This window comes from Triticum urartu, chromosome 2A, assembly GCF_056163025.1.
Source record: "Triticum urartu cultivar PI428250 chromosome 2A, HENAU_Tu73, whole genome shotgun sequence".
NCBI lineage: Eukaryota > Viridiplantae > Streptophyta > Magnoliopsida > Poales > Poaceae > Triticum > Triticum urartu.
The window spans coordinates 620,526,236-620,549,226 of NC_141874.1; the positions used below are offsets into that span (position 1 = coordinate 620,526,236).

The window sequence follows — 22,991 nt, forward strand, 5'->3', positions numbered from 1 at the left end:
TTTATGCTGGGAGGAAGATATAATATACTCCCTCTGTCCCATAATTTAAACTTGCAAAACGATCTTATATTATGGGACGGAGGTGGTATTAAGATATAAACTGTAAAACATGGAATTCTATCAGCTATGTTTGTCCCAGCAAATGTTCTTATGGCGGTAAGGTTTCGTAAGACGAGCACTGACCTCCTTGACGCCTAAGGCGGGCAAAATTCTAAGGCCTGCCTCGGCGCCTTGCCGCCAAAGTGGTCGGGACGTCTTAAAAACGATGGTCCCAGCTTGATTTAATTTTGAGACCCAATGAGGTTCTTCATGCCTGTCCATGGAGGAGGTTTATCCTGAACCCTTTTCCCACTGTTGGGGCTTTACGTCACAGCCTGGCTGATTTAGTGAACCTACACTTTATTGTGCCTGTGCTTGCTCCATCTTATGGCCTCACTTTTAGTAACTCTAATCAGGGTTATCCATGGTTTGTTGCTGTGTGGTTTTCAATTTGCAGCATAGTTAGTTGGGCTTGGGCCATTGAAAAATCGAGTATCCTGGAGCCTTATTTCTATCTGGGTGGTCGCAGATACGGATATAAGGGAATAATGATGTTCAAAATCTACATTAACTTTTCTTGGGTTTATCGTTTATAGCAGTATATGGAACCAAGGAATTATATGGCAGCACCCTGTATCTACACTTAGGTAGTTGGGATGATAAATAGTGCCCAACCCATAAGTTCTGAAATCTCCAATATGTTACTACTTTTTTTTACAGATCAAGCAAATAAGCCTGAAAGGAAGTCCTTATTAGTTCTTTTTTGTGTGTCTTTCTTTTCTTTCTTCTGAACCTGCTACCCTAGCTAGTTCTTGTCTCTGTGCCGTGATTCTCTTTCAGAGTCTTTCTGACGCCCCTTTTTTTGCCAATAAAAAGTAAAGAAGAAACTGTCTATTTGGACAGACTGTATTATTCCGTCCACCTACCTAGTATCAAATTCTCAAAGCAGTACACTTAGTAGTTGCTATTACCCTACAAAAAGAAATGGATTCCACATTCATTTAATAATAGAAGTCAAGCATGTAATTAGAACCACTCAAAATGTTACTTAAACAAACTATTTCCTTGCACGCAACTCTAAAGAAGGCACTGACAAACAAAGATGCTCGGGAAAAGGATAATAGCTGAGACGGGGTCAGTGTGTTTTCTAGTTTTCTTATCTCTTACAATTACTCACCCAGTAAACATATGCAGAGTTCCATTCCAAATTGATTCGAGGCACTAATTTGTAACCCTACTCTCCCTTGTGAAATATCTCACATTGTAAGTAGATAGATTCAGCAGTCAATGAGGCTCTTCTACACCAGGTTCTGTTCTACCCTGAAACTGATGGTCGTCTTACGACATGGCGTAAAAGGTGAATATGTTCTCCTGCTCCCCTTGGAGTTCTTTACACTTGCTTATACACAGATGCTTCATTGAGATTCCCCGTGGTGCACATAGGCTGTTACTGCAACCTTGGGGCCTTCCTTTGTTGACCGCCTTTAGAATAAAGGAAGATTCTTTGGATCGTTCATCTTGCTGTTATGTTGTCTTTTCATTTCTTTTCCTTCCTGATTATCTTCCTCGTTTTTGTGTTTGTGTACAATTCGTTCATCACTAACAAACAATGGGTTTTTGTTCTTACCATTGTCCCTATATATTAGTGCCTATCACTTGTATGTTCCTCAATTCATCCATGTGAATTTGTCATATACCATAAAATGAGCGATACAAACAGAAAGAGGAATGCTAGCTGAGTTACAAGTGGATGCGAGGTTTGGCAGCGAATAATTGTAGCTGGTAATGGCATATATCATGCACGATTGCTATCATTGCATGCATATATTTGCCTTGTATGATGTTCTAGTGTTGTCTGTAACTTTATTCAAAATTTTATCGAAAAACTTGTGCTGTTTCGATGTTGGATATTGTGCATAACTGTTATTTTTTGACTAACAAACTCACGTTTCATCAGTCACATGTATTTTATAAATATATATCATTCATGACAATAATAATGCTGTGATTACATCTGATTTGTGCGTCTTGTTGGTCAAACTTTATGCGACACATGACTGAAAATTTTGTAGGCATGTTTGAATGGATTATTTAACTTACTAGAATTATTTTTTTGTTTTGTACTCACAGGTGAGCTGAAAGTTTAGTTGCTGCTGCAAATGGTGGTATTCCATGATCTGCTACATTGAGCTTTTTGCTGCTTAAAATCTTCCTATCCAATGAGTACTCTACATGGCTACTTGAAAGTTATATGTTTATACAAGAAAGGGTTGCATAGATGCAATCTAGTACTTCCTTTTGGTGTCGATTAATTTGCCGCAGATGAAGGCAAGTGCCACTTAAGTAGAATTTAGGACCACCATTAAAGTGAGTGGTCCTGAGCATGCTTGCATCCATCCATGATCTATCTGCCATGGATTGTTCAACACTGAGCAACCACTTAATTAGCATATTCAGGTTTGCACATTGACTTGATGTGGTGTGCTGATTTTGTAAGCAGGAAATTGCTCCATGATGCCTGGCTTTACTTCCGTGCTCCATCATGTGTGGTCCTTGAATTCTTGGTAAGATTGTGTATAATAAGCATTGTTTATATTGATGAATATCTTTTCTAAAGCTATTTCTTTCGAATCTTGCGACTTGTGAGGACCGCCTTTTGTCGAATATTCCCCGAATATGCTAATGTTTTTCAAGGAAACATTAAACTGACCTTTTGAAATCACTCGGGTGTTTTCTTTATAATGTAAATATTAGCTATTTAACTCTTTTGCAGTGAACATTTCCCCCTTGATTGGTGTGGAAAATGTGTCCGAATGGTGACATCATTTCTTGAACAGGTGGCAACTGGCAAGGTAACATTTGATCTAAGCGAAGTGTTATTCTACTGGAGTAAAACTTGAGGTAGAATCTTAACTGTTTCCATTGTTACTTTGGATAAAATCTCATGCAATCCTTAGGAAAACCACTCGAGCCAGCACGTAGGTGTAGTAAATCTGTTCTCCTCTTACAATTTATCAGTGAAATTTTTGTATATGAATCATTAAAGGAACACATAAATGTTTGGATGGAGCATTATAGAAAATTAGCTAATCATATAGAAAAAATGAAGGACCATGTAGAAGAAACTACATGCTCTTTTTAATAGAGAAGAAATAGGCACCCTTGAAGAAATGAGGATTTGAACTTGTGCATCTATTTTCCCAGCCAGGTGAGCCAGGTCCAACTTCCTGTTTAGTTGGTTCTAGATTGTAGTGTGATTTTCTTGGTGGATTTCCTCTGTTTGTTTGGAGAGTATGTGGTGATTTGAGGCACTGTTATGCCTCAGAAGAAGACTCAGTTTTACTAATAAAAACCCAGTAGCATGGTTGACATTATCTGTTTCAAATGTATTGAAAATTGGATGTACTCCGTGTTTGAGAGTGCATCTGCTATTTGCATATTTTAACAGGTTTCCATTTTCTCAATTTTCTGAAGCATACTTTATTTTCTTCACATGTGTTACGTTGAAGTTTAACCAATTCTTATGTTTAAATAGAGGAATGACAGATCTTTGATCAAGCAACCACATGCCCTGCACTACCCTGCATATATGCCTAGAGAAAAAGCAAGTTACAGGCCAACAGTTTTGGCCAGTGAGCAAGCACAAAAGCAGGAAAAGAAGGGATTAACCTAAAGCTAAAGCGACCTCTCTTTTGCCCCGCACCTTTTTTAGGGCAACGAACATTTCCAAGGAGACAGGTAAGCTTATGTCCATGTTGTTCTTATTATTACGATGACACCGCTAAGATAATATGTCTGCATTGGCGTCATGAATCATTGCATTGACGATCTCGTTTTCCTCCGCAGTGTATGTGGAGTGCACCCCGTAGCACACGTAGAAGATGGTGATCACAAGGCTCCAGATGCCGAACCTCTGGAAGGACCTCACCTTCAGGGTTGTCATGAGGAACACATTCAGGAAGACGGACGCGGCGGCCGGCCATGGCATCAGAGGAACCGTCCACTCCGACGGTGGCCCGGCTGCGGCCTGTTGTGCTGTGCAGTGGAAGATTGCGACGACCGCTACCGACATCGCGCCGAACAATGCCATTCCCCACCGCCACTTCCCGTCGATCCTCCTTGCGAGGGAGAAGCCGATCGAGCTCAGCGTCAGGAGCAGCAGGAAGAGGAGGACGTGGAGCGGCCGTGTCGCGCCGACCTTGGCGTACCGGTGGTAGATGAGCGCGTTGGCCACCAGGTAGAAGGCCAGCAGGGTTCCGATCGATATCATCTCGAACACTATCTGCAGCTCAGTGAAGAGCGCGATTGATGCCGTGCAGAGTCCTGAATATGTATGGACAGAGCCTAAGTCTGGGATACATACACAAGTTAGTGGGAGTAATGAATTGGCAACATTGTGATGAGGTACCTAGAAAGATGGTGGCGTTCATAGGGGTGCCGGTGGAAGGGTGGACCTTGGCCAGCCACGCCGGCACCAGCCTCGCTCTGGCGATGACGCACAGGTACCTGGCCTGCCCCAGCATGGCCACCAGCAGCGACGCCACGATGCCGATGCTGGCGCCGGCCCCGACGACGTTGCTCGCCCACCTCCACCCGGCCTTGTCCCTGAACGCCGACGAGAAGGGCGCGCTCTCGGTGATCTCGGTGTAGGGCAGCATGACGCAGAGCGCGACGGACATGAGGCAGTAGAGCGCGGAGACGATGAGCACCGAGCCGGCGATGCCGACGGGCAGCGCGCGGGCCGGGTCCCTGATCTCCTCGGCCATGGTGGACGCGGAGTCGTAGCCGATGTAGCTGAAGTAGACGACGGCCGCGCCGTCGAGGACGCCCCGGACGCCGTAGGGCGCCAGCCCGCCGGGCGTCACCATGTTGCGCGCGCTGCCGTTCCAGAAGCCGGCCACGATGATGAAGGCGAAGAAGAGCAGGTGGAACGCCGTGAGCACCATGTTGAGCGTCGAGCTCTCCTTGGTGCTGCCCTTCAGCAAGACCAATGGCGACACGCTTGTAAAAGGCGTATGCATACGTAGGTGTAGGTAGGTGCCGATGAGATGCGTACCTGTAGCAGAGGCATACGGTGAGGAGGAGGATGAGCGCGACGGCGGGGAAGTCGAGCGCGTTGTAGCCCTTGGCGATGGCCTCCACCTCCACCCTCCACGCGTTGGGCTCCGTGACGCCGCACGTCGACGCCAGGTAGTCCGTGAAGCTCCTCGCCACCGCCGCGTTCGACAGCACGTACTCCATCAGGATGTTGGCGCCCCCGAAGAACCCCACGAACTCACCTAGCAATAGTAGTGTCTCAACCAGGCCGGAGCCGGACAACCAAAACGATAAATCGAACTGCAGATTTACGCTGTATTTTGGACAATGGCATTAGAAATTTAGAATGCTCTTGGCCGGCCGTTTGAGCAGCCAGTTGTTAATTATGTTGCGGATCACATGGTGGTTTTCAAGAGGAGCCGATCAGGACGTCCTAACTCGTAACGTACGTACCGAAGGTGACCCTGAGGTAGCTGAAGGCGCCGCCGGCGACGGGCACGCGCACGGCGAACTCGGCGTAGCAGAAGGAGGAGAGCAGCGCGGAGACGCCGGCGACGACGTAGGAGGCGAACACGGCGGGGCCGGCCGTGTCGCGCGCCACCCTGCCGGTGGTGACGAAGACGCCGGCCCCGAGCATCCCGCCGACGCCGAGCCCCACGAGGTCGTACCACTCGAGGCGGCGCGCCATGCGCGCGCCCGACCGGTCGCGCACCTCGTTGAGCTCCTGCGCCGGCGTCCACGTCACCAGCGCCCTCCGCCGCAGCCGGTGCGGCGTCTGCGCCACCGACAGCAGCACGTCGCGCAGCGCCATCGGTGGTCTAGCTAGCGCCGCCAGCCGCTCCCCTCCCTCCTCCTTTGCTCTTGGCGCGGTGGCGAGCCCGGCGGATACAGAGAGTAGTATTTATACACCGGCGTTCATCAATTCAGCTAGCTAGCGTTGTTTTAGCTATTAGTTATTTGGACGGTGGGCAGTGAAGCCGAGAGCGTGCCCCCGGCCGTGAGTGGCAGTGGCAGGCGTGCCGTGGGGGAAGCTTTGCTTTGCTTCCATGGAGGGAGGTTGCAGCTTCTAGTTCAAGGCCTTGTCTCTCTCCTGCTTCTTTTCGTACGTGCAGGTACAGACGACTCACTGCTCTGGCTTGCATGCTGGGTCGAGAGCGTACGCGTGCCATGTGTTGGCCTCAAAAGGAACGTCACACGAAGGCCACTTGGAATTTCGTATGCGGCGAACTCCTTATCTGCACGACAACAACACAAGAAAATGCCTCGAACAAATAAAGTAGAGAGTTTCATGAACTATGTGGAGCTCAAGGTAATTGCCTGATCTCGGATATCAACCGATGGTGGTACGATGGATGGCTTCGAAAAGGCTAATCTATGTTTGCCACCACGTACAGAAGCTCACATGGCGGTTGTGCAGATGTCTGGTGAATATATACGCACGTACTCCACTGTGGCTAGCTAGATGTATCGAGTAGAGTAGCTAGCTAGCTACTGTATTTCTAAAAGATTGGGTGATCGGTCGATTCGAGAAGTACGTGTGTACGTAGAGCTTAAGATTCTTCTGCAGCTGTGCTGACAACTGTGGCTTGGCAGGAGCCAGCGAGCGAGCAGGGGGAGGTCAAATCCCTACGTGAGCCCCGTGAGGGGAGCCCCAACACTAGATGGGAGGCCAAGGTTGATCGAGTCGTCGTCCCCTCACAGGCGCTTGTTAGGCTTCTCGCTCTCGTGAAGGACAGGTTTCTTAACGCATCTTCAACATCCACCCTCGAACCGTCTACATACTCTTAGCGCATGTTGAACGTCCACCCTCGAACCGTCTACATACTTCTGGATCATACAGTCTGAACCACAAAAGCCATTCAATGGGGTTATATCGGCCCACCCAATCCCTCATCCCGGTCTCATTTTCTTTCACTTCGCCCCTTACTTCAAATCCGTACCCTCCAGCTTCGCCGCCGCCGCTGCACCTCTCCGGTTGTCATAAAGACATTATTGGACGCCCGCAACCAGCACTGACGCGCCCGCTCGCGTGTATGACGGTGTTGTCCACCCTAATGCCGTTTGTACCCAGGTACACTCTGCCTCCTGTCGACGATCTTCATGGCGGACACCATGCCCGATAAGTATTTGGTCAAATGCCATTGAGCTTATTTCCAAACGCTATGTTGTTTTTTATAGTACGAAGAATGGTGAGCTACTCGACCATGTATATTGAGCTAGGTAGACCCTAGGTGTACATAATTATTACCTCCGTGTTAAAATATAAGACGTTTTTTAGGCTAAACTGATTTATAAAAACATTTTATATTTTAATACGGAGGGACTAGCTATTATTACTAAAAAAATTGGGTGATCGGTCGATTCCATAAATACGTGTACATCGAGCTTAAGATTCTTTGGTAGCTGTGCTGACTGTTGAGAATCATGATTATTAGAAAACATAGTATAGATTAGGAATTATTCTAATTTGTTTTGTACTTTAAGATCATGTATTCTTATATATACGAGGCTCAAGCAATACATCAACAATTATATATCATGAGGCTCAATCAATACATCAACAATTCTACCAATCTTCCTATCCAGTCCCTCTTACATGGTATCAGCCTAACCCTAATCCAAACCCCACTTGCCGCCGTTGCTTCCGCACCGCACCGTCCTCGGGGCGGTCGATCTCCATGGTCACCACCGGGGGCTGCGACGCCCATACCTAGGATTGTTCGTCGGTCCTGTTGACCGGCTGCCCTAGAGAGTCTTTTTTTTTCTGATCCTTTGATCTGGGGTTTTCTTTCCCTCGTCCGTCACATTGATCAGCGTTTCTTTTTGATTTTTTCATCTAAGATCGGTTTGCGTCGCCCGCTGTCTCCGTCACCCCACGCGCCTCTACGCCAACACCGACGCAACCATCCAACCTCTTCTCCGGCCCGACGGCCTCGCGTGACGCAGCGGCCCGTCATGACCCTCATCCGCGCGTTTGCCCGCCCGTCGCTTTGCGCCGCCCGCCGCTCTGCGCCGCTCGCACCCGCCCTGTACCCGAGTACAACGCACCCTCCACCAATCGAGCAACGGGCCGCCACTGCGTCACCCCGTGTTTCTTCCCGCGGCTGCACCAACCCGCGTCGCCGCAGTGTCACCCTTTCAGGACGTAGCGCCTCGGCACGCGGTCCACGACGCCGTCCCGAGGCCATTCCCGCAGTTGCACCGACCCGCGCGCTGCCACTACGTCGCCCCTTCGGGCCATCGTGCCGTAGTCCGCGGTCCACCGCCACCCCAAGGCCGTCCATTCCAGGGTGACCCCGTGGCTGCACCGACCATCGCGTTGCCGTTGCGTCACCCCATCGGGCCATAGTTAGCATGGCACACGGCCCCTGCCGCCGCCCTGAGGTTTTCCGCGCTGTCGCCCCGAACCGCGTGCTGCCGCTGCGTCGCCCGTCCGGGTTGTAGCGCCACGGGCCCGCGACACACAGTCCACTTCGCCGTTCACGTGCATCGACTTCTGTGTGGTATGCGGCGTGCCGTATTCCTAGGCGCGGGAACGTCACCGTCCGTGCCGGTCTTTGTCACGTTGTCTGGTTCTTTTTCGCCTACTTCGAGCATCGCCGTCGCGCTCCTAACTTAGCCGTCGCCGCCTCCTCAAGCCGCTGCCACCGCCGCTCTTCTTCCCATTCCACGGCAACTACCTTGATACCGGCCACTCTGACTCCACATTGACCACGGTGTCCCTCGCATGGCTACCTCAACCATGTCTACACCACCCTACGCTTTCGGTACCTTGACATCCGCGCAAAGGGCTACCACATTTCTTGAGCAATGATACGTCTCTGTCGTATCTATAATTTTTGATTGCTTCATGCCAATATTCTACAACTTTCACATACTTTTGGCAACAATTTATAAGATTTTCTTGGACTAATATATTGATCCAGTGGCCAGTGTCAGTTCCTTTTTGTTGCATGTTTTTGGTGTCGTAGAAAATCCATATCAAACGTATTCTAAACGCGATAAAATTTTATGAAGATTTTTGTGTGGAATATATGTGATTTTTGGGAAAAAAGAATCATTGGATACAATGCTCGAGGCAATCACAAGCTCTAGGGGTGCGCCCCATCCCCCAGGGCGCGCCCTGTGAGCTTGTGACTCCTCCATAAGTCGGTTGGAGCCCTTCTTTTGCCGCAAGAAAGATAATTTCCGGATAAAAATCGTGTTAAAATTCCAGCCCAATCGAAGTTACGGATCCCCAAGAATATAAGAAATGGTGAAGGGCCAGAAAATAGAAGCGTGAAACAGAAGACAACACACACACACGGAGAGAGAGAGAGAGAGAGAGAGAGAGAGAGAGAGAGAGAGAGAGAAATCCAATCTCGGAGGGGCTCCTGCCCTCTAGGAGCCATGTCAGCCATGGACCAGAGGGGAAACCCTCCTCCCATATAGGGGGGAGTCCAAACAAGAAGAAGGAGGAGGGGGCTCTCTCCCATCTCTCCGGTGGCGCGAGAGTGCCGCCGGGGGAACCATCGTGACGACGATCTACACCAACAACTTCACCGCCGTCATCACCAACTCCCCCACCTCTATGCAGCGATGTAACCTCTCTCTCCTTCCTGCAATATCTACTTAAACATGGTGCTTTATGCCACATAATATTATCCAATGATGTGTTGCGATCCTATGATATTTGAGTAGACTTCTTTTGTCCTACGGGTTAATTGTTGTTACGGCATATCTCTCTCAAGGTGGTTTTGGTGATTGATGACAACATGTTTGCGGACTAATCTTGTGCTTTGAATTATTCATAGATTCTCCCCTGGCACGAGACGTTTTCGGCCCCTCGGAGTGTATTTCAAGACGGTGTAGCTCTTTCGTTTCTTTCTCGGTGGACTAGTTGTGTAGAGGGCACCGTACTATCAAGAGGGGGTCCGCTGGGGTATTGCATGGGTGGAATCATCACGTACACATCAGCTTCTCACCCTCCGAGCTTCTCCATTCCATTGTAAAGATCTCTCCTCTCTTCCTTGTCCTGTCTGGGTCTAAGCGGTAGTACCGCTGAGGAGCCAAGCGGCAGTACCGCTCCACAGCGGTAGTACCGCCCGTGGCTCCACAGCAGTAGTACCGCTGGGGTGCCTGGCACCTCCGCCTCGTCCTCAGCCTCTTTGGAGAGATTCTCTCTCTCTCTCTTATGTGCCCCAGCGGTAGTACCGCCCTGCCAGCGGTAGTACGGCCGAAGGGTCACAAGCGGCAGTACCGCTCCACGGCGGCAGTACCGCCCTTGACCCCACTGCCGTAGTACCGCTGGGCTGTGTGGCTCCTACCGCCTCGACTCGAGGGGTCTTTTTCTCGTGTCGGGTTTTGCGGCACTAGTTGCGGTTGTAGAGGCGGTAGTACCGTTCCAGGAGCGGTAGTACCTCCCCTACCACCGCGGTAGTACCGCGTTTGGGTCCTATTCCCTACTAGTCTCCTCTGCGCGGCAGTGCCGCTGGCTAGCGCGGCAGTACCGCTGTCCTGGCGGTAGTACCGCCCTGTGCAGGGCTGGTTGGTGGGGGCAACGGTTGGATTGTTGCCCCCACTATAAAAGGGAGTCCCCTTCTTCTCTTTGACCTACCTCTTCCTCCCCCAAGCTCCATTTATTGCTCAAGCTCCATTAAATGCTCCAAGCTCCATTTTCACCCGATCTATCTCTCTAGCCAATCAAACTTGTTGATTTGCTCAGGAGTGGTTGAGAAGGCCCCGATCTACACTTCCACCAAGGGATTTTTGATTCCCCCACTCATCCCTAGCGGATCTTGTTACTCTTGGGTGTTTGAGCACCCTAGACGGTTGAGGTCACCACGGAGCCATAGTCCATTGTGGTGAAGCTTCGTGGTTTTGTTGGGAGCCTCCGATTAAGTTGTGGAGATTTCCCCAACCTTGTTTGTAAAGGTTCGGTCGCCGCCTTCAAGGGCACCAATAGTGGAATCACGGCATCTCGCATTGTGTGAGGGCGTGAGGAGAATACGGTGGCCCTAGTGGCTTCTTGGGGAGCATCGTGCCTCCACACCGCTCCAACGGAGACGTACTTCCCTTCAAAGGGAAGGAACTTCGGTAACACATCCTCGTCTTCGCCGAATCCACTCTTGGTTATCTCTTATCCTTACTTGTGCAAGCTATTTAGTGTTACTTCTCTTGCTTGCTTGCTTGCTTGTTGGTATTGCATCATATAGGTTGCTCACCTAGTTGCACATCTAGACAACCTACTTTGATGCAAAGTTTAATTTGATAAAGAGAAGTTAAAAATTGGTAGTTGCCTATTCACCCCCCCTCTAGTCAACCATATCGATCCTTTCAATTGGTACCAGAGCCTCGTCTCTTTATTAAGGACTTTACCGTCCAAAGAGTATGGTTGATACCGTAGACGGTGTGGAGGAACACTCCGGTGTGAATCCGATCTCGTCCACGGGCGATGGGGGAACCTCGGTCTCTCGTGAGGAATTCAATGTGGCCTTAGAGACATTGAAGACCTCCATGACGACCGAGGTTGAAAGCGTGTTTACTAAATTTCTTGAGGGGCTTAAACTTTCCACCGCACCGTTGAAAGTGGGTGATCCCACCAACAAGGTGACGGATGCTATCCCCGACAAGGGGGAAGCTAGTAGTGAAAAGGCTCCATCTTCTAGTGGTAAAAATGGCACCGGCATCTTTGCTCATGTGGAACCATCACTTGTTTATGGTGGACCGGTTCCTTCTACTCATTTGAATCATGCCGGTCCTCCCCCTAAGATTGTGAAAAATGAGGACTTTGATTCTTGGGTTTACCATTTTAAACGTCATTTAAATCATGTGAACACTAACCTTTGGAGAATCATTGAAGAAGGTTTTTATCCGCATGATCCAAGCAACTTCACTCCTCGAGAAGCCGCGGATAATCAATTCAATGAGAATGCTCTCTTTATCATTCAAGATGCAATTCCACCCGAAGACCTACCTCATCTTTGTCCCTTCGCCTTGGCCAAAGATGCATGGCATTGTGTTGTCTCTCTCTACCGGGGAAGCGCAAGCATTCAACGCTCCAACTATGAAGTGGTGCAAGATGAGGCCGATGAGTTTGCTATGAAAGAAGATGAAGAACCTCGTGAGCTTTATCGGAGAGTAACCAAACTCGCGGTCTCACTACGAGATCACGGGAGCAAGGACATGGATGACAATTGGATCAAGCGCAAATTCCTCAAGGCAATGATGCCCTACCACAAGGCCATGTCCTCCGTCATTCGTCAAAGACCGGACTTCCACACTTTAACCTCAAGCGAAGTGTTGGATGAGTTTGTGGCCATGAACATTTTGGACAAGACCACCGACAATGCGGTGCTCCGTTCTCAACGGGCAAAGAAGCCTAACCTTGTGTTGAAGGCCAAGCTCACCGTTGAAGAAGAAGAAGAAGAGGAAGAAGAGGAGAGCAACCCCGAAGATACGAAGTATGCATATCATGAACACATGGCACTTGCTTCAAGGCAATTTTGGAGCAAGAAAAACTCAAGGCCAAACTTTAGCAAAAACAACCCGAGTGGCACGAGGGGCAAGCAATGTGTAAGGACTTGCTAAAATTGCGGCAACGTGAGTCATTTTGTTGCGGAATGCCCGTATGAGAAGAGGGAAGACAATGGTGGCAAGCTCATCCGAAAAGACAAGGCCAAGTCGTTCCCCAACAAGAACAACTTCACCAAGAAGACTCCTCCCAAGGCATTGGTTGTACAAGAAGAGTACAATGAGGATGATGACGATGATGAAGATGATGAGTCGGTTGCCATTGCGACGACTTCACGGTGTCTCTCTTCGACTCACCCAATGAGAGCATCACCGCCAAGTGCCTCATGGCTAAAGCCACCAACAAGGTAACCCCCAATATCAAAACTACCATCATTAATCATCCTTCTTCGACGGATAGCATTAATGAACTTGAGGGAGCTAATGTGGAGGCTAACGAGTTTGAGGCCTTTATGGGCAAACTCAAGGGAAAATCCAAGAAGCACTTTGTTGCTCTCTTGGAACAACTTGGTGAGGCCAATGGCATGATCGAGGCTCACGAAGACACCATCACTAAGATGGAAGGGCATAGTCGTGACTATGCCGATGAGATTTCGGATCTTTCCAATTCTCTTGAGGAAGAGCGTGGTCTTCGTTTGGCTCTTGAGGAGTCACACAACGTTGATCATGCTATGTTAAAGAAAGATTATGATCATGTCCTCATAGTTTCTCATGTGCTAAACTCCGAGAAGGCCGAACTTGAGGTTGATCTTGCTAGACTCAAAGAGAAGTTTGATCTACTTGACAAGGCTCACAAGGTCTTGAAGGGTGCTCATGCTAGCCTCAAAGAGTCTCATGATCAACTTCAAGTAAAGCTAACCAAGGAAAAAGCCACTTTCCCTTGTATGATGTTAATTGATAATGCAAATGCTACTAACCCGTGTTGTGAGCATGTGCATCTCTTTGAGGAGAACGCTAAGCTAAAGGGGCAACTTGAGAGAGGTCTTGCGACTTGCATACAAGGCAAGAAGAACCTCAACGATCTCTTGATCAACCAAAAGGGAGTTGTGGCCAAGGAAGGGGTTGGGTACGTGCCCGACTCCAAGAAAAAGAAGAAGAATGACAAGACCAAACGACCTCCTCCTCTCATGAAAACCTTTGTGAAGGAGGGAGAGAGTGCCTCCAAGGAGAAGAAGAAGAACAATGTCAAGAAGGGCAATGTCACCCCTCCCAACAAAGCCGGCGATTTTAATCCTTCTTATGTGTTATGCCGTGCTAGTGATGGGCATGTTTATGCCAAATTTGTTGGTTCTCCTCATGAATACATTGAATGGTCTATTTGGGTTCCAAAAACCCTTGTTACTAACATCAAAGGACCCATTACAAAATGGGTACCTAAAGCCAAGCATTGATCTCTTGTAGGTGTTTGCTTCCGGTGGGGATCATGGTTGCTCGATAGCGGAGCCACAAATCATATGACCGGAAGCAAGGACTTGGTGGTGGACGTGCACAAGGTTCCATCTATGCCCACCAATGTCGAGTGGGGTGACGCCTCATCTTCGAAGGTATTGGGACTTGGCAAGGTGGTCATTTCTCATGATCTCATGATCGAGAAGGTCATGCTTGTTGAGTCCCTTGCATACAATTTACTTTCCGTTCGTCAACTTGCAATCATGGGCTTTGCCACTTTCTTTGATATCGATACCGTGGCCCTCTTGTGGAGCAAGACTCTTAAAGTAGCTTTTGTTGGGCATGTCGAGAACGGTCTATATGTGATTAACTTTTCGGAGCGACCCACTAAGACCGCGACATGCCTAATGGCTAAAGTTGATGTGGGATGGCTTTGGCATCATCATTTAACCCATGTCAATATGAGATCTTTGCAAAGTCTCCTCAAGTTGGACCATGTCCGTGGACTAACGAATGTTAGTTTTGCTAAAGATCGTGCTTGCAGTGCCTGTATCGAAGGAAAGCTACATGAGAAGGCTCACCCTCCCACGACTATCATTTATTCAAAGAGGCCTTTGGAGCTCCTTCACATGGATCTCTTTGGGCCTCCATCCTTTGATAGTCTTGGAGGTAGGAAGTATTGCTTGGTGATTGTGGATGACTACTCAAGGTACACGTGGGTGTATTTCTTCAAGAGGAAGAGCGAGACCCAACAAACCGTCATTGACTTTGCGAATGAAGCACAACGTCAACACAATGCAAAGATCTTGACAATAAGAAGTGACAACGGCACCGAGTTCAAGAACTACACCCTGGATGAGTTTCTTAGTGATGAGGGAATCAAGCATCAATATTCCGCACCCTACACCCCTCAACAAAACGGTGTTGCAGAGAGGAAGAACCGGGCGTTGATGGATGCGGCAAGGACTATGATGGCGGAATTCAAGTCTCCGTAGAACTTTTGGGCCGAAGCCATCAACACCGCGTGTCATGCATCCAATCGGCTCTACCTCCTCAAGGGCTTGAACAAGACTCCATACGAGATACTCACCGGTAACAAGCCCAACCTCAAGTACTTCCGGGTATTCAGGTGTAAGTGTTTCATTCTCAAGAAAGGTGTTCGGTTGTCCAAATTTGAGGCTAGAGCTTATGAGGGCATATTTGTTGGCTATGCTACAAACTCTCATGCTTACCGTGTCCTCAATAAATCCACGGGACTTATTGAGGAGACGTGTAACGTGGAGTTTGATGAGAATAACGGCTCCCAAGTGGAGCAAAGTGGCACTTGTGATGTAGGTGATGAAATTCCTCCCCAAGCCATAAGAAGAATGGGTGTTGGCTTTATCCTACCCATTGAGGAACCCCTTTTGGCCGAAGGAGAAGGACAAAGCTCCACTAAAGTGGAGCCATCACCAACCCAAGGCCCACACGCTTCCGAAGTTCAACATGAAGGCCCTCATCTTCAAGAACACGACCAAGGGCAAGATCACGCTCAAGACGGTGTTGACACATCAAGTGATGCCCAAGGTCAAGTTCTCTCCTCCGAGCAAGTTCAAGAACAAGAACAAGCCCAAGAAGACGCTCAAGATGATCAAGTGACCACTCCTCGTCTCACCCCCGAGGAGGAATTAGAGCGTCGTGCCGCCAAGGTTGCTTCCAAGCTCTCCACCAAGGATCATCTCCATGACAAATGTGCTTGGAAGCTTAAGAAAGGGGGTAAGCACTCGTAGACAATTAGCAAATTATTGTGAGCATCACGCGTTTGTCTCTTGTGTGGAACCCACAAGGTCTATGAAGCGCTAGAAGATCCAGATTGGCTCAATGCCATGCATGAAGAACTCAACAACTTCGAGTGCAACAAAGTGTGGAGATTGGTGCCAAGACCGACCGGGAATCACAATGTCATAGGAACCAAGTGGATATTTAAGAACAAGCAAGATGCCCATGGGATTATCATTGCAACAAGGCTCATTTGGTAGCACAAGGCTACTCCCAAGTCGAGGGTATCAACTACGGTGAAACCTTTGCTCCTGTTGCTCGTCTTGAATCCATTCGCATGTTGATTGCATATGCTTCTCATCATAACTTTAAGTTACAACAAATGGATGTGAAGAGTGCTTTTCTTAATGGTCCTATTAATGAGTTGGTTTACGTCAAGCAACCCCCCGGGTTCGAGGATCCCTACTTTCCCGATCATGTGTATCAACTCGATAAGGCACTCTATGGCCTTAAACAAGCCCCACGTGCGTGGTATGACCACCTTACCGAGTTGTTACAAGACCGTGGTTTTGAAGTTGGGCTAATCGACCCCACTCTTTTTACTAAGAAGGTTAAAGGGGAGTTGTTTGTGTGCCAATTATACGTTGATGATATTATCTTTGGTTCTCCTAACAAAGCTTTCAATGAGGAATTTGCCGCTCTCATGACCTCAAAGTTCGAGATGTCCTCCATGGGAGAGTTGAAGTTCTTTCTAGGGTTCGAAGTGAAGCAAAGAAGAGAAGGAACCTTCATCAATCAATCCAAATACACTCAAGACATGCTCAAGAGATTCAAGCTAAGTGACATTAAGCCGGCCTCCACTCCAATGCCCACCAAGTGCCAACTTGACTTAGATCCCAATGGTAAAGTGGTGGATCAAAAGGTATATCGTTCCATGATTGGATCCTTGCTTTACCTTTCTGCATCTAGACCGGACATCATGTTGAGTGTGGGAATTTGTGCACGATTTCAAGCCGCACCTAAGGAAAGTCACTATGTGGCGGTCAAACGAATCTTTCGATATTTGGCTCATACCCCAAACTTTGGCTTATGGTACCCAAGAGGATCAAACTTCAAGCTTGTAGGGTACTCGGATTCCGACTGGGCGGGAGACAAAGTGGATAGGAAGTCCACTTCCAGAGGGTGCCAATTCCTTGGTTGCTCTTTGGTAAGTTGGTCTTCCAAAAAGCAAAGTTGTGTGTCTCTCTCGTCCACTGAGGCGGAGTATGTTGCCGCCGGTAGTTGTTGTGCACAACTCCTATGGATGAGGCAAACTTTAAAGGATTATGGTGTCACTTGTGACAAAGTGCCTCTTTGGTGTGACAATGAAAGTGCCATCAAGATCTCTCTCAACCCGGTGCAACACTTCAAGACGAAGCATATTGAGATTCGATATCACTTCATCCGAGATCACATTAGGCGAGGAGAGATCGAGCTCAACTATGTCAACACTCATGACAACCTTGCAGATATTTTCACGAAGCCCTTGGATGAAGCAAGATTTCGCGAGTTAAGGCATGAGCTAAATATCATTGATTCGAGCAATGTGGCTTGAACCCTTGCACACCCCACCACGCTCATTTTGTTGTCTAGTTTAGGTGTAGGCATGGACATAGGGGGAGTGTTGTTCTCTCAATGAACTCTCCCTCCCCCCATTATGCATAAATTGATCAAGTCTTTCACTTTAGCCATTGTTGATGGTACTTGTGCTTCAAAGACGAGTTTTGATCATGGGCCCAAGGTTAAAATCTTCGCGGCGCCATACCTTTTGACTCAAACATAGGTGGCCTCGGCCACCGCCCTCTTTTGAAGAGGTGTGTCTTGGTCGTTTGCTGGTGTGCTCTTTTTCTTGTCGTTTTTGTCTTTCCTTCGAGCAAAAGCCTTGTTTGTTTGGTTGCCGTGGCGTGCTGGGCGGTACTACCGCTGGCGGTGCGCAGTACTACCGCTCATAAGCGGTACTACCGCCCCCAGCACGGTACTACCGCTGAGGGACGGGACCAGGGGGTTAAGTCGGGGCAGGGGGAGGTTTCTTCTCCCCCATACCCATTCACTTCGCCCCCTCTTTCCTCTTCCTCTCTCCAGCCTCCACTCGCCACGGGAGGGCTCCGACGGATCTCCGTCTCTGGGGTGTCCCTCTCCATTTCCTTTGGTGGAGTCGATCCCCACCCCGTTCTCTTGCCATGGATCCCGGTATTGCCCCCGTTCCTTCTTTCCTTTTGTCTCGTTTTCAGATCTTGTTTCTTAGGGGCAATGGTGGTTGCATCTCTAGATTTTTGGCTAAATCTAGTCTTGAGTTGGTTGGAGAAGACAACTAGACTATCTCGATTAGAGTTTGGTAGGAATATTTTTGAATTTGGCAGGCCGGTAGTGCCGGATCTGACCACGGTAGTAGGAAACCGCTGTTTCTCCGCCTCATGCGGTAGGAAACTGCTGTTTCTCCGCCTCAAGCAGTACTACCGCTCTCGTTGGAGCGCTACTAACGCTTGACCTCGAGCGGTACTACCGCTCTCTTTGGGGCAGTACTACCGCTTGGGGCGGTACTACCGCGGGCATGTCACGGTACTACCGCTGCATGTCAAATTCCATCATATTCCTGCCTTACCTTGATCATTTTTGTTGTGTTTGTTGTCTTATGCTCGTTCTTTCTGGTTGTTTTGCGTGTTCTTGTGTTTGGCTCCAGGTGATGACCATTCCGAGCAGCAAGGTCGCCGTATCAACCCCGGGCGTGCTACATCAAAACGCTACCGCACCTCAGAGCCAGCCGGTGGTTCCTCGAGCACCCAACCGCCTCTAGCAAGTGCATCTGCAAGTGTTCCTCCACCTCCTCAGCAATCGAAGAGATCCGCCAACAAGCCAAAAGGGAAGACTGTGACTGAGATGACCAACAAGGAGTTTTGGGAGAAGCGTCGCCGCAACCCCTATGCGGTGGACCAAGAACCCACTTTGGTCAACTGCCCGTTCTGAAACCGTTTTCAGTTTGCCATCTACTTTGATGTGATCAAGGCCAAGAAGAATCTCTTTGTTGATGTTCACTCCATTGACACTGATACTATGGAGAAGGACCCGGAGTACTTTGGCGAAGCCCTTCAGATGTGCACTCAGCTGAACATTCTCAGGATCATGCAATTCAACAAGGATTTTGATGCGGATTTGGTGGCTCAATTCTATGCCACCGTTCATCTTGGGACGGATGTCGACAGGACTCTGACATGGATGACCAATGGCAAGCCGCTTTCCGTCAAGTGGAAGGCTTTCATGGAGTTACTTGATGTGGTGGATCACGGGCTTGAGACTCCTATCGGTTTCCGCCCTCACCGCAATGCTACGTCCACCCACAAGCAAGCCCTTTGGCCCTACTGCACTGTGAAAGTTCACCCAGTAACTGAGAAGAAAACCTATGAGTTGTCTCCATATCTGGACATGCTTCATCGCATCTTCCGTGAGACTCTCTTCCCTCAGATCGGGAATCTGGATATGGTCCACTCTTACCTCGTGGACATGCTCCTTTTCTGTCAGCATGAGAAGGAAGCAAGCACTGGAGAGAGCCTGGATATCCCTCATGTCATGTGGTCTGAACTTCTCTCTGCCGTGTTTGAGTGCAAGTGCCCGATATATGGTCCTTTCATCATGAGGCTCATTGAGAGGGCCTGGGCACAGACCTATCCCAGAGTGTTGCTAGAGACTAGAGACTTGGTTTCTCATGAGATCAAGCGTCTGAGGAAGAAGGACAATTGGACCACCCCAGCGCCTCACACAAGGGGTCCGTCTGCTGCTGCTGCCATGGGGGATCCGTCTGCTGCTGCTGCTGCCATGGGGACCGAGGGTGGGGCTGCAACTGATGATCATGAGGAGGACTTTGGGCCCTCTAGTACAGAACCGTCGTGGGCACAGAAGCTTAAACGCAAGATGAAGAAGCTTTTCTGCATGGAGTCTCATGGTCAGTACATGACTCATGTGGCGGAGAAGCATGCCAGGACGCGCCACAAGGAGCTCATGCGTCATATGGGAGCAACAGTTGCCAGTGGGTCTGAGGGTCAGATCACTGAAGAGGAGGAATGGATTCATCAGCATTGCCCTTGGACCGACTCCGATGCAGATCAGTTTTCGACCCACGATGAAGATGCAGAGATGTGATGTTCGAGATCTTCATCTTCCCATCACCTGGAGTCGTAGCGTCACTCTTTGCCCTTTTTGGTGTCTCGCTGCCAAAGGGGGAGAGACTGTAGGGATTTGTGTTGTTGCCGCGCTTTGAGTCGTCTTGTGGTTTCTTGTGTGTTCTCTCGGTGTCTTTATTTGGTTTGGTTTGGTGCCTGTGAGACCTAAGTTCTAGACATATGGTGTGAGACATATGCTCCCTATCGCTACCTTATTACTTATGTCTATTCAGTACTGTAGTTTATTATGAGATGCATGCTTGTCCTGTTTATTCTCTTCTCTCATATATCTTGTGCTTAGTATTGTTGGACTATAAAATATAGGGGGAGTGTTGATCCGAATGTGTGTGTTTTGCTTTCTGAATGCTCCACTATCTAGGTGCACACATTCTGGGGGAGCCCATCTATATTTTGTAGTTCTTAGTTTTCTTCGTTTATTTCTTTTCCTTGCGCAAATCCCTAGTTGTCATCAATCCACCAAAAAGGGGGAGATTGTTACGGCATATCTCTCTCAAGGTGGTTTTGGTGATTGATGATAACATGTTTGCGGACTAATCTTGTGCTTTGAATTATTCACAGATTCTCCCCTGGCACGAGACGTTTTCTTCCCCTCGGAGTGTATTTCAAGACGGTGTAGCTCTTTCGTTTCTTTCTCGGTGGACTAGTTGTGTAGAGGGCACCGTACTATCAAGAGGGGGTCCGCTGGGGTATTGCATGGGTGGAATCATCACGTACACATCAGCTTCTCACCCTCCGAGCTTCTCCATTCCATTGTAGAGATCTCTCCTCTCTTCCTTGTACTGTCTGGGTCCAAGCGTAGTACCGCGCAACCCAGCGGTAGTACCGCTGAGGAGCCAAGCGGCAGTACCGCTCCACAGCAGTAGTACCGCCCGTGGCTCCACAGCAGTAGTACCGCTGGGGTGCCTGGCACCTCCGCCTCGTCCTCAGCCTCTTTGGAGAGATTCTCTCTCTCTCTTATGTGCCCCAGTGGTAGTACGGCCGAAGGGTCACAAGTGGCAGTACCGCTCCACGGCGGTAGTACCGCCCTTGACCCCGCTGCCGTAGTACCGCTGGGCTGTGTGGCTCCTACCGCCTCGACTCGAGGGGTCTTTTTCTCGTGTCAGGTTTTGCGGCACTAGTTGCGGCTGTAGAGGCGGTAGTACCGTTCCAGGAGCGGTAGTACCGCCCCTACCACCGCGGTAGTACCGCGTTTGGGTCCTATTCCCTACTAGTCTCCTTTGCGCGGCAGTGCTGCTGGCTGGCGCGGCAGTACCGCTGTCCTGGCGGTAGTACCGCCCCCTCTCAGCGGTAGTACCGCCCTGTGCGGGGCTATTTGGTGGGGGCAACGGTTGGATTGTTGCCCCCACTATAAAAGGGAGTCCCCTTCTTCTCCTTGACCTACCTCTTCCTCCCCCAAGCTCCATTTATTGCTCAAGCTCCATTAAATGCTCCAAGCTCCATTTTCGCCCGATCTATCTCTCTAGCCAATCAAACTTGTTGATTTGCTCGGGAGTGGTTGAGAAGGTACCGATCTACACTTCCACCAAGGGATTTTCGATTCCCCCACTCATCCCTAGTGGATCTTGTTACTCTTGGGTGTTTGAGCACCCTAGACGGTTGAGGTCACCACGGAGCCATAGTCCATTGTGGTGAAGCTTCGTGGTTTTGTTGGGAGCCTCCGATTAAGTTATGGAGATTGCCCCAACCTTGTTTGTAAAGGTTCGGTCGCCGCCTTCAAGGGAACCAATAGTGGAATCACGGCATCTCGCATTGTGTGAGGGCGTGAGGAGAATACAGTGGCCCTAGTGGATTCTTGGGGAGCATCGTGCCTCCACACCGCTCCAACGGAGACGTACTTCCCTTCAAAGGGAAGGAACTTCGGTAACACATCCTTGTCTTCACCGGATCCACTCTTGGTTATCTCTTACCCTTACTTGTGCAAGCTCTTTAGTGTTACTTCTCTTGCTTGCTTGCTTGTTGGTATTGCATCATATAGGTTGCTCACCTAGTTGCACATCTAGACAACCTAATTTGATGCAAAGTTTAATTTGATAAAGAGAAGTTAAAAATTGGTAGTTGCCTATTCACCCCCCCTCTAGTCAACCATATCGATCCTTTCAATTGTGGTATGATGTGATTGATATGAGTTGTATGTTGCTATGGTGCTATCCTATGGCGCCCTCTGTGTCACGCAACCATGTGGGATTACCGTTGTAGGATGTTGCAATACGTTCATAATTCACTTATACTGGGTTGCGAGGGTGACAGAAGCTTAAACCCGAGTAAGGGGGTTGTTGCGCACGGGAGTAAAGAGGACTTGTTACTTAATTCTATGGTTGGGTTTTACCTTAATGATCTTTAGTAATTGCAGATGCTTGATATAGTTTCAATCATAAGTGCATGTCATCCAAGTACGGAAAGTATGTTAGGATATGCCTCTCCCTTATTGCATATGATAAGTATCTATCATGCTATATTCAATTGGCTATGAACAATCTTTCTCTTTGTGTTAAAAAAGCTCTCTACTGAAACAAACTAACTTTTATTATCTAGCTAACTACTTCTAGTTTCATTCTTGTAAACTTATCCTATTACACCTTCAAAGTAGTTTTATTCTTGTTCTAGGTAAAGCGAATGTTAAGTATGCATAGAGTTGTACCGGTGGTCGATAGAACTTGAAGGGAATATTAATTCTACCTTTAGCTCCTCGTTGGGTTTGACACTCTTACTTATCAAAAAATGCTACAAACGATCCCCTATACTTGTGGGTTATCAAGACCTTTTTCCGGCGCCATTACCGGGGAGCAATAACGTGGGGTGAATATTCTCGTGTGTGCTTGTTGGTTTTATCACTAAGTACTTTTTATTTTTTGTTCTAAGTTGTTATTATATATTTAGTTATGGATATGGAACACGAAATACCAAAAAAATAGTTGTTCTTGCTACTCATGGAGATGGGGAACCTCCTAAACCCACAATGTTGCACTGGTATAGAGACGTGCTATACAAATGATTTTTACCTCCTTTCCGCATTGGAGATTTAAACTGTCGCCTAGTGAGTGT

The 22,991-nt window shown here is 48.6% G+C and overlaps 2 protein-coding genes across 2 annotated transcripts; one reads left to right on the plus strand and one right to left on the minus strand.

The window, feature by feature from the left end:
• Window positions 1-113: 113 nt before the first annotated feature.
• LOC147986253 (uncharacterized) lies at window positions 114-4,446 on the plus strand. Its single transcript, XM_087544596.1, has 5 exons — window positions 114-1,396; window positions 2,540-2,603; window positions 2,813-2,891; window positions 3,575-3,777; window positions 3,886-4,446. Exons 1-4 carry the CDS (start codon window positions 1,327-1,329, stop codon window positions 3,710-3,712), a joined length of 351 nt encoding a protein of 116 aa, XP_087400722.1. The 5' UTR covers window positions 114-1,326; the 3' UTR covers window positions 3,713-3,777; window positions 3,886-4,446.
• LOC125539231 (cationic amino acid transporter 6, chloroplastic-like) lies at window positions 3,784-6,575 on the minus strand. Its single transcript, XM_048702617.2, has 4 exons — window positions 5,530-6,575; window positions 5,096-5,318; window positions 4,448-5,010; window positions 3,784-4,362 (listed from the first exon to the last, which is right to left on the minus strand). The coding sequence occupies exons 1-4, from the start codon at window positions 5,885-5,887 to the stop codon at window positions 3,821-3,823; spliced, it is 1,686 nt and encodes a 561-aa protein (XP_048558574.2). The 5' UTR covers window positions 5,888-6,575; the 3' UTR covers window positions 3,784-3,820.
• Window positions 6,576-22,991: the final 16,416 nt, after the last annotated feature.

Coding starts and splice junctions, on each gene's coding strand:
- LOC147986253 (XM_087544596.1), top strand. CDS start 1,327: ATGAGGCTCTTCTACACCAGGTTCTGTTCTACCCTGAAACTGATGGTC. Junction 1,397..2,539: donor CTTACGACATGGCGTAAAAG/GTGAATATGTTC, acceptor TTTTGTAAGCAG/GAAATTGCTCCATGATGCCT. Junction 2,892..3,574: donor AACAGGTGGCAACTGGCAAG/GTAACATTTGAT, acceptor ATGTTTAAATAG/AGGAATGACAGATCTTTGAT.
- LOC125539231 (XM_048702617.2), bottom strand. CDS start 5,887: ATGGCGCTGCGCGACGTGCTGCTGTCGGTGGCGCAGACGCCGCACCGG. Junction 5,319..5,529: donor CTACCTCAGGGTCACCTTCG/GTACGTACGTTA, acceptor TACTATTGCTAG/GTGAGTTCGTGGGGTTCTTC. Junction 4,363..4,447: donor GAACGCCACCATCTTTCTAG/GTACCTCATCAC, acceptor ATACATATTCAG/GACTCTGCACGGCATCAATC.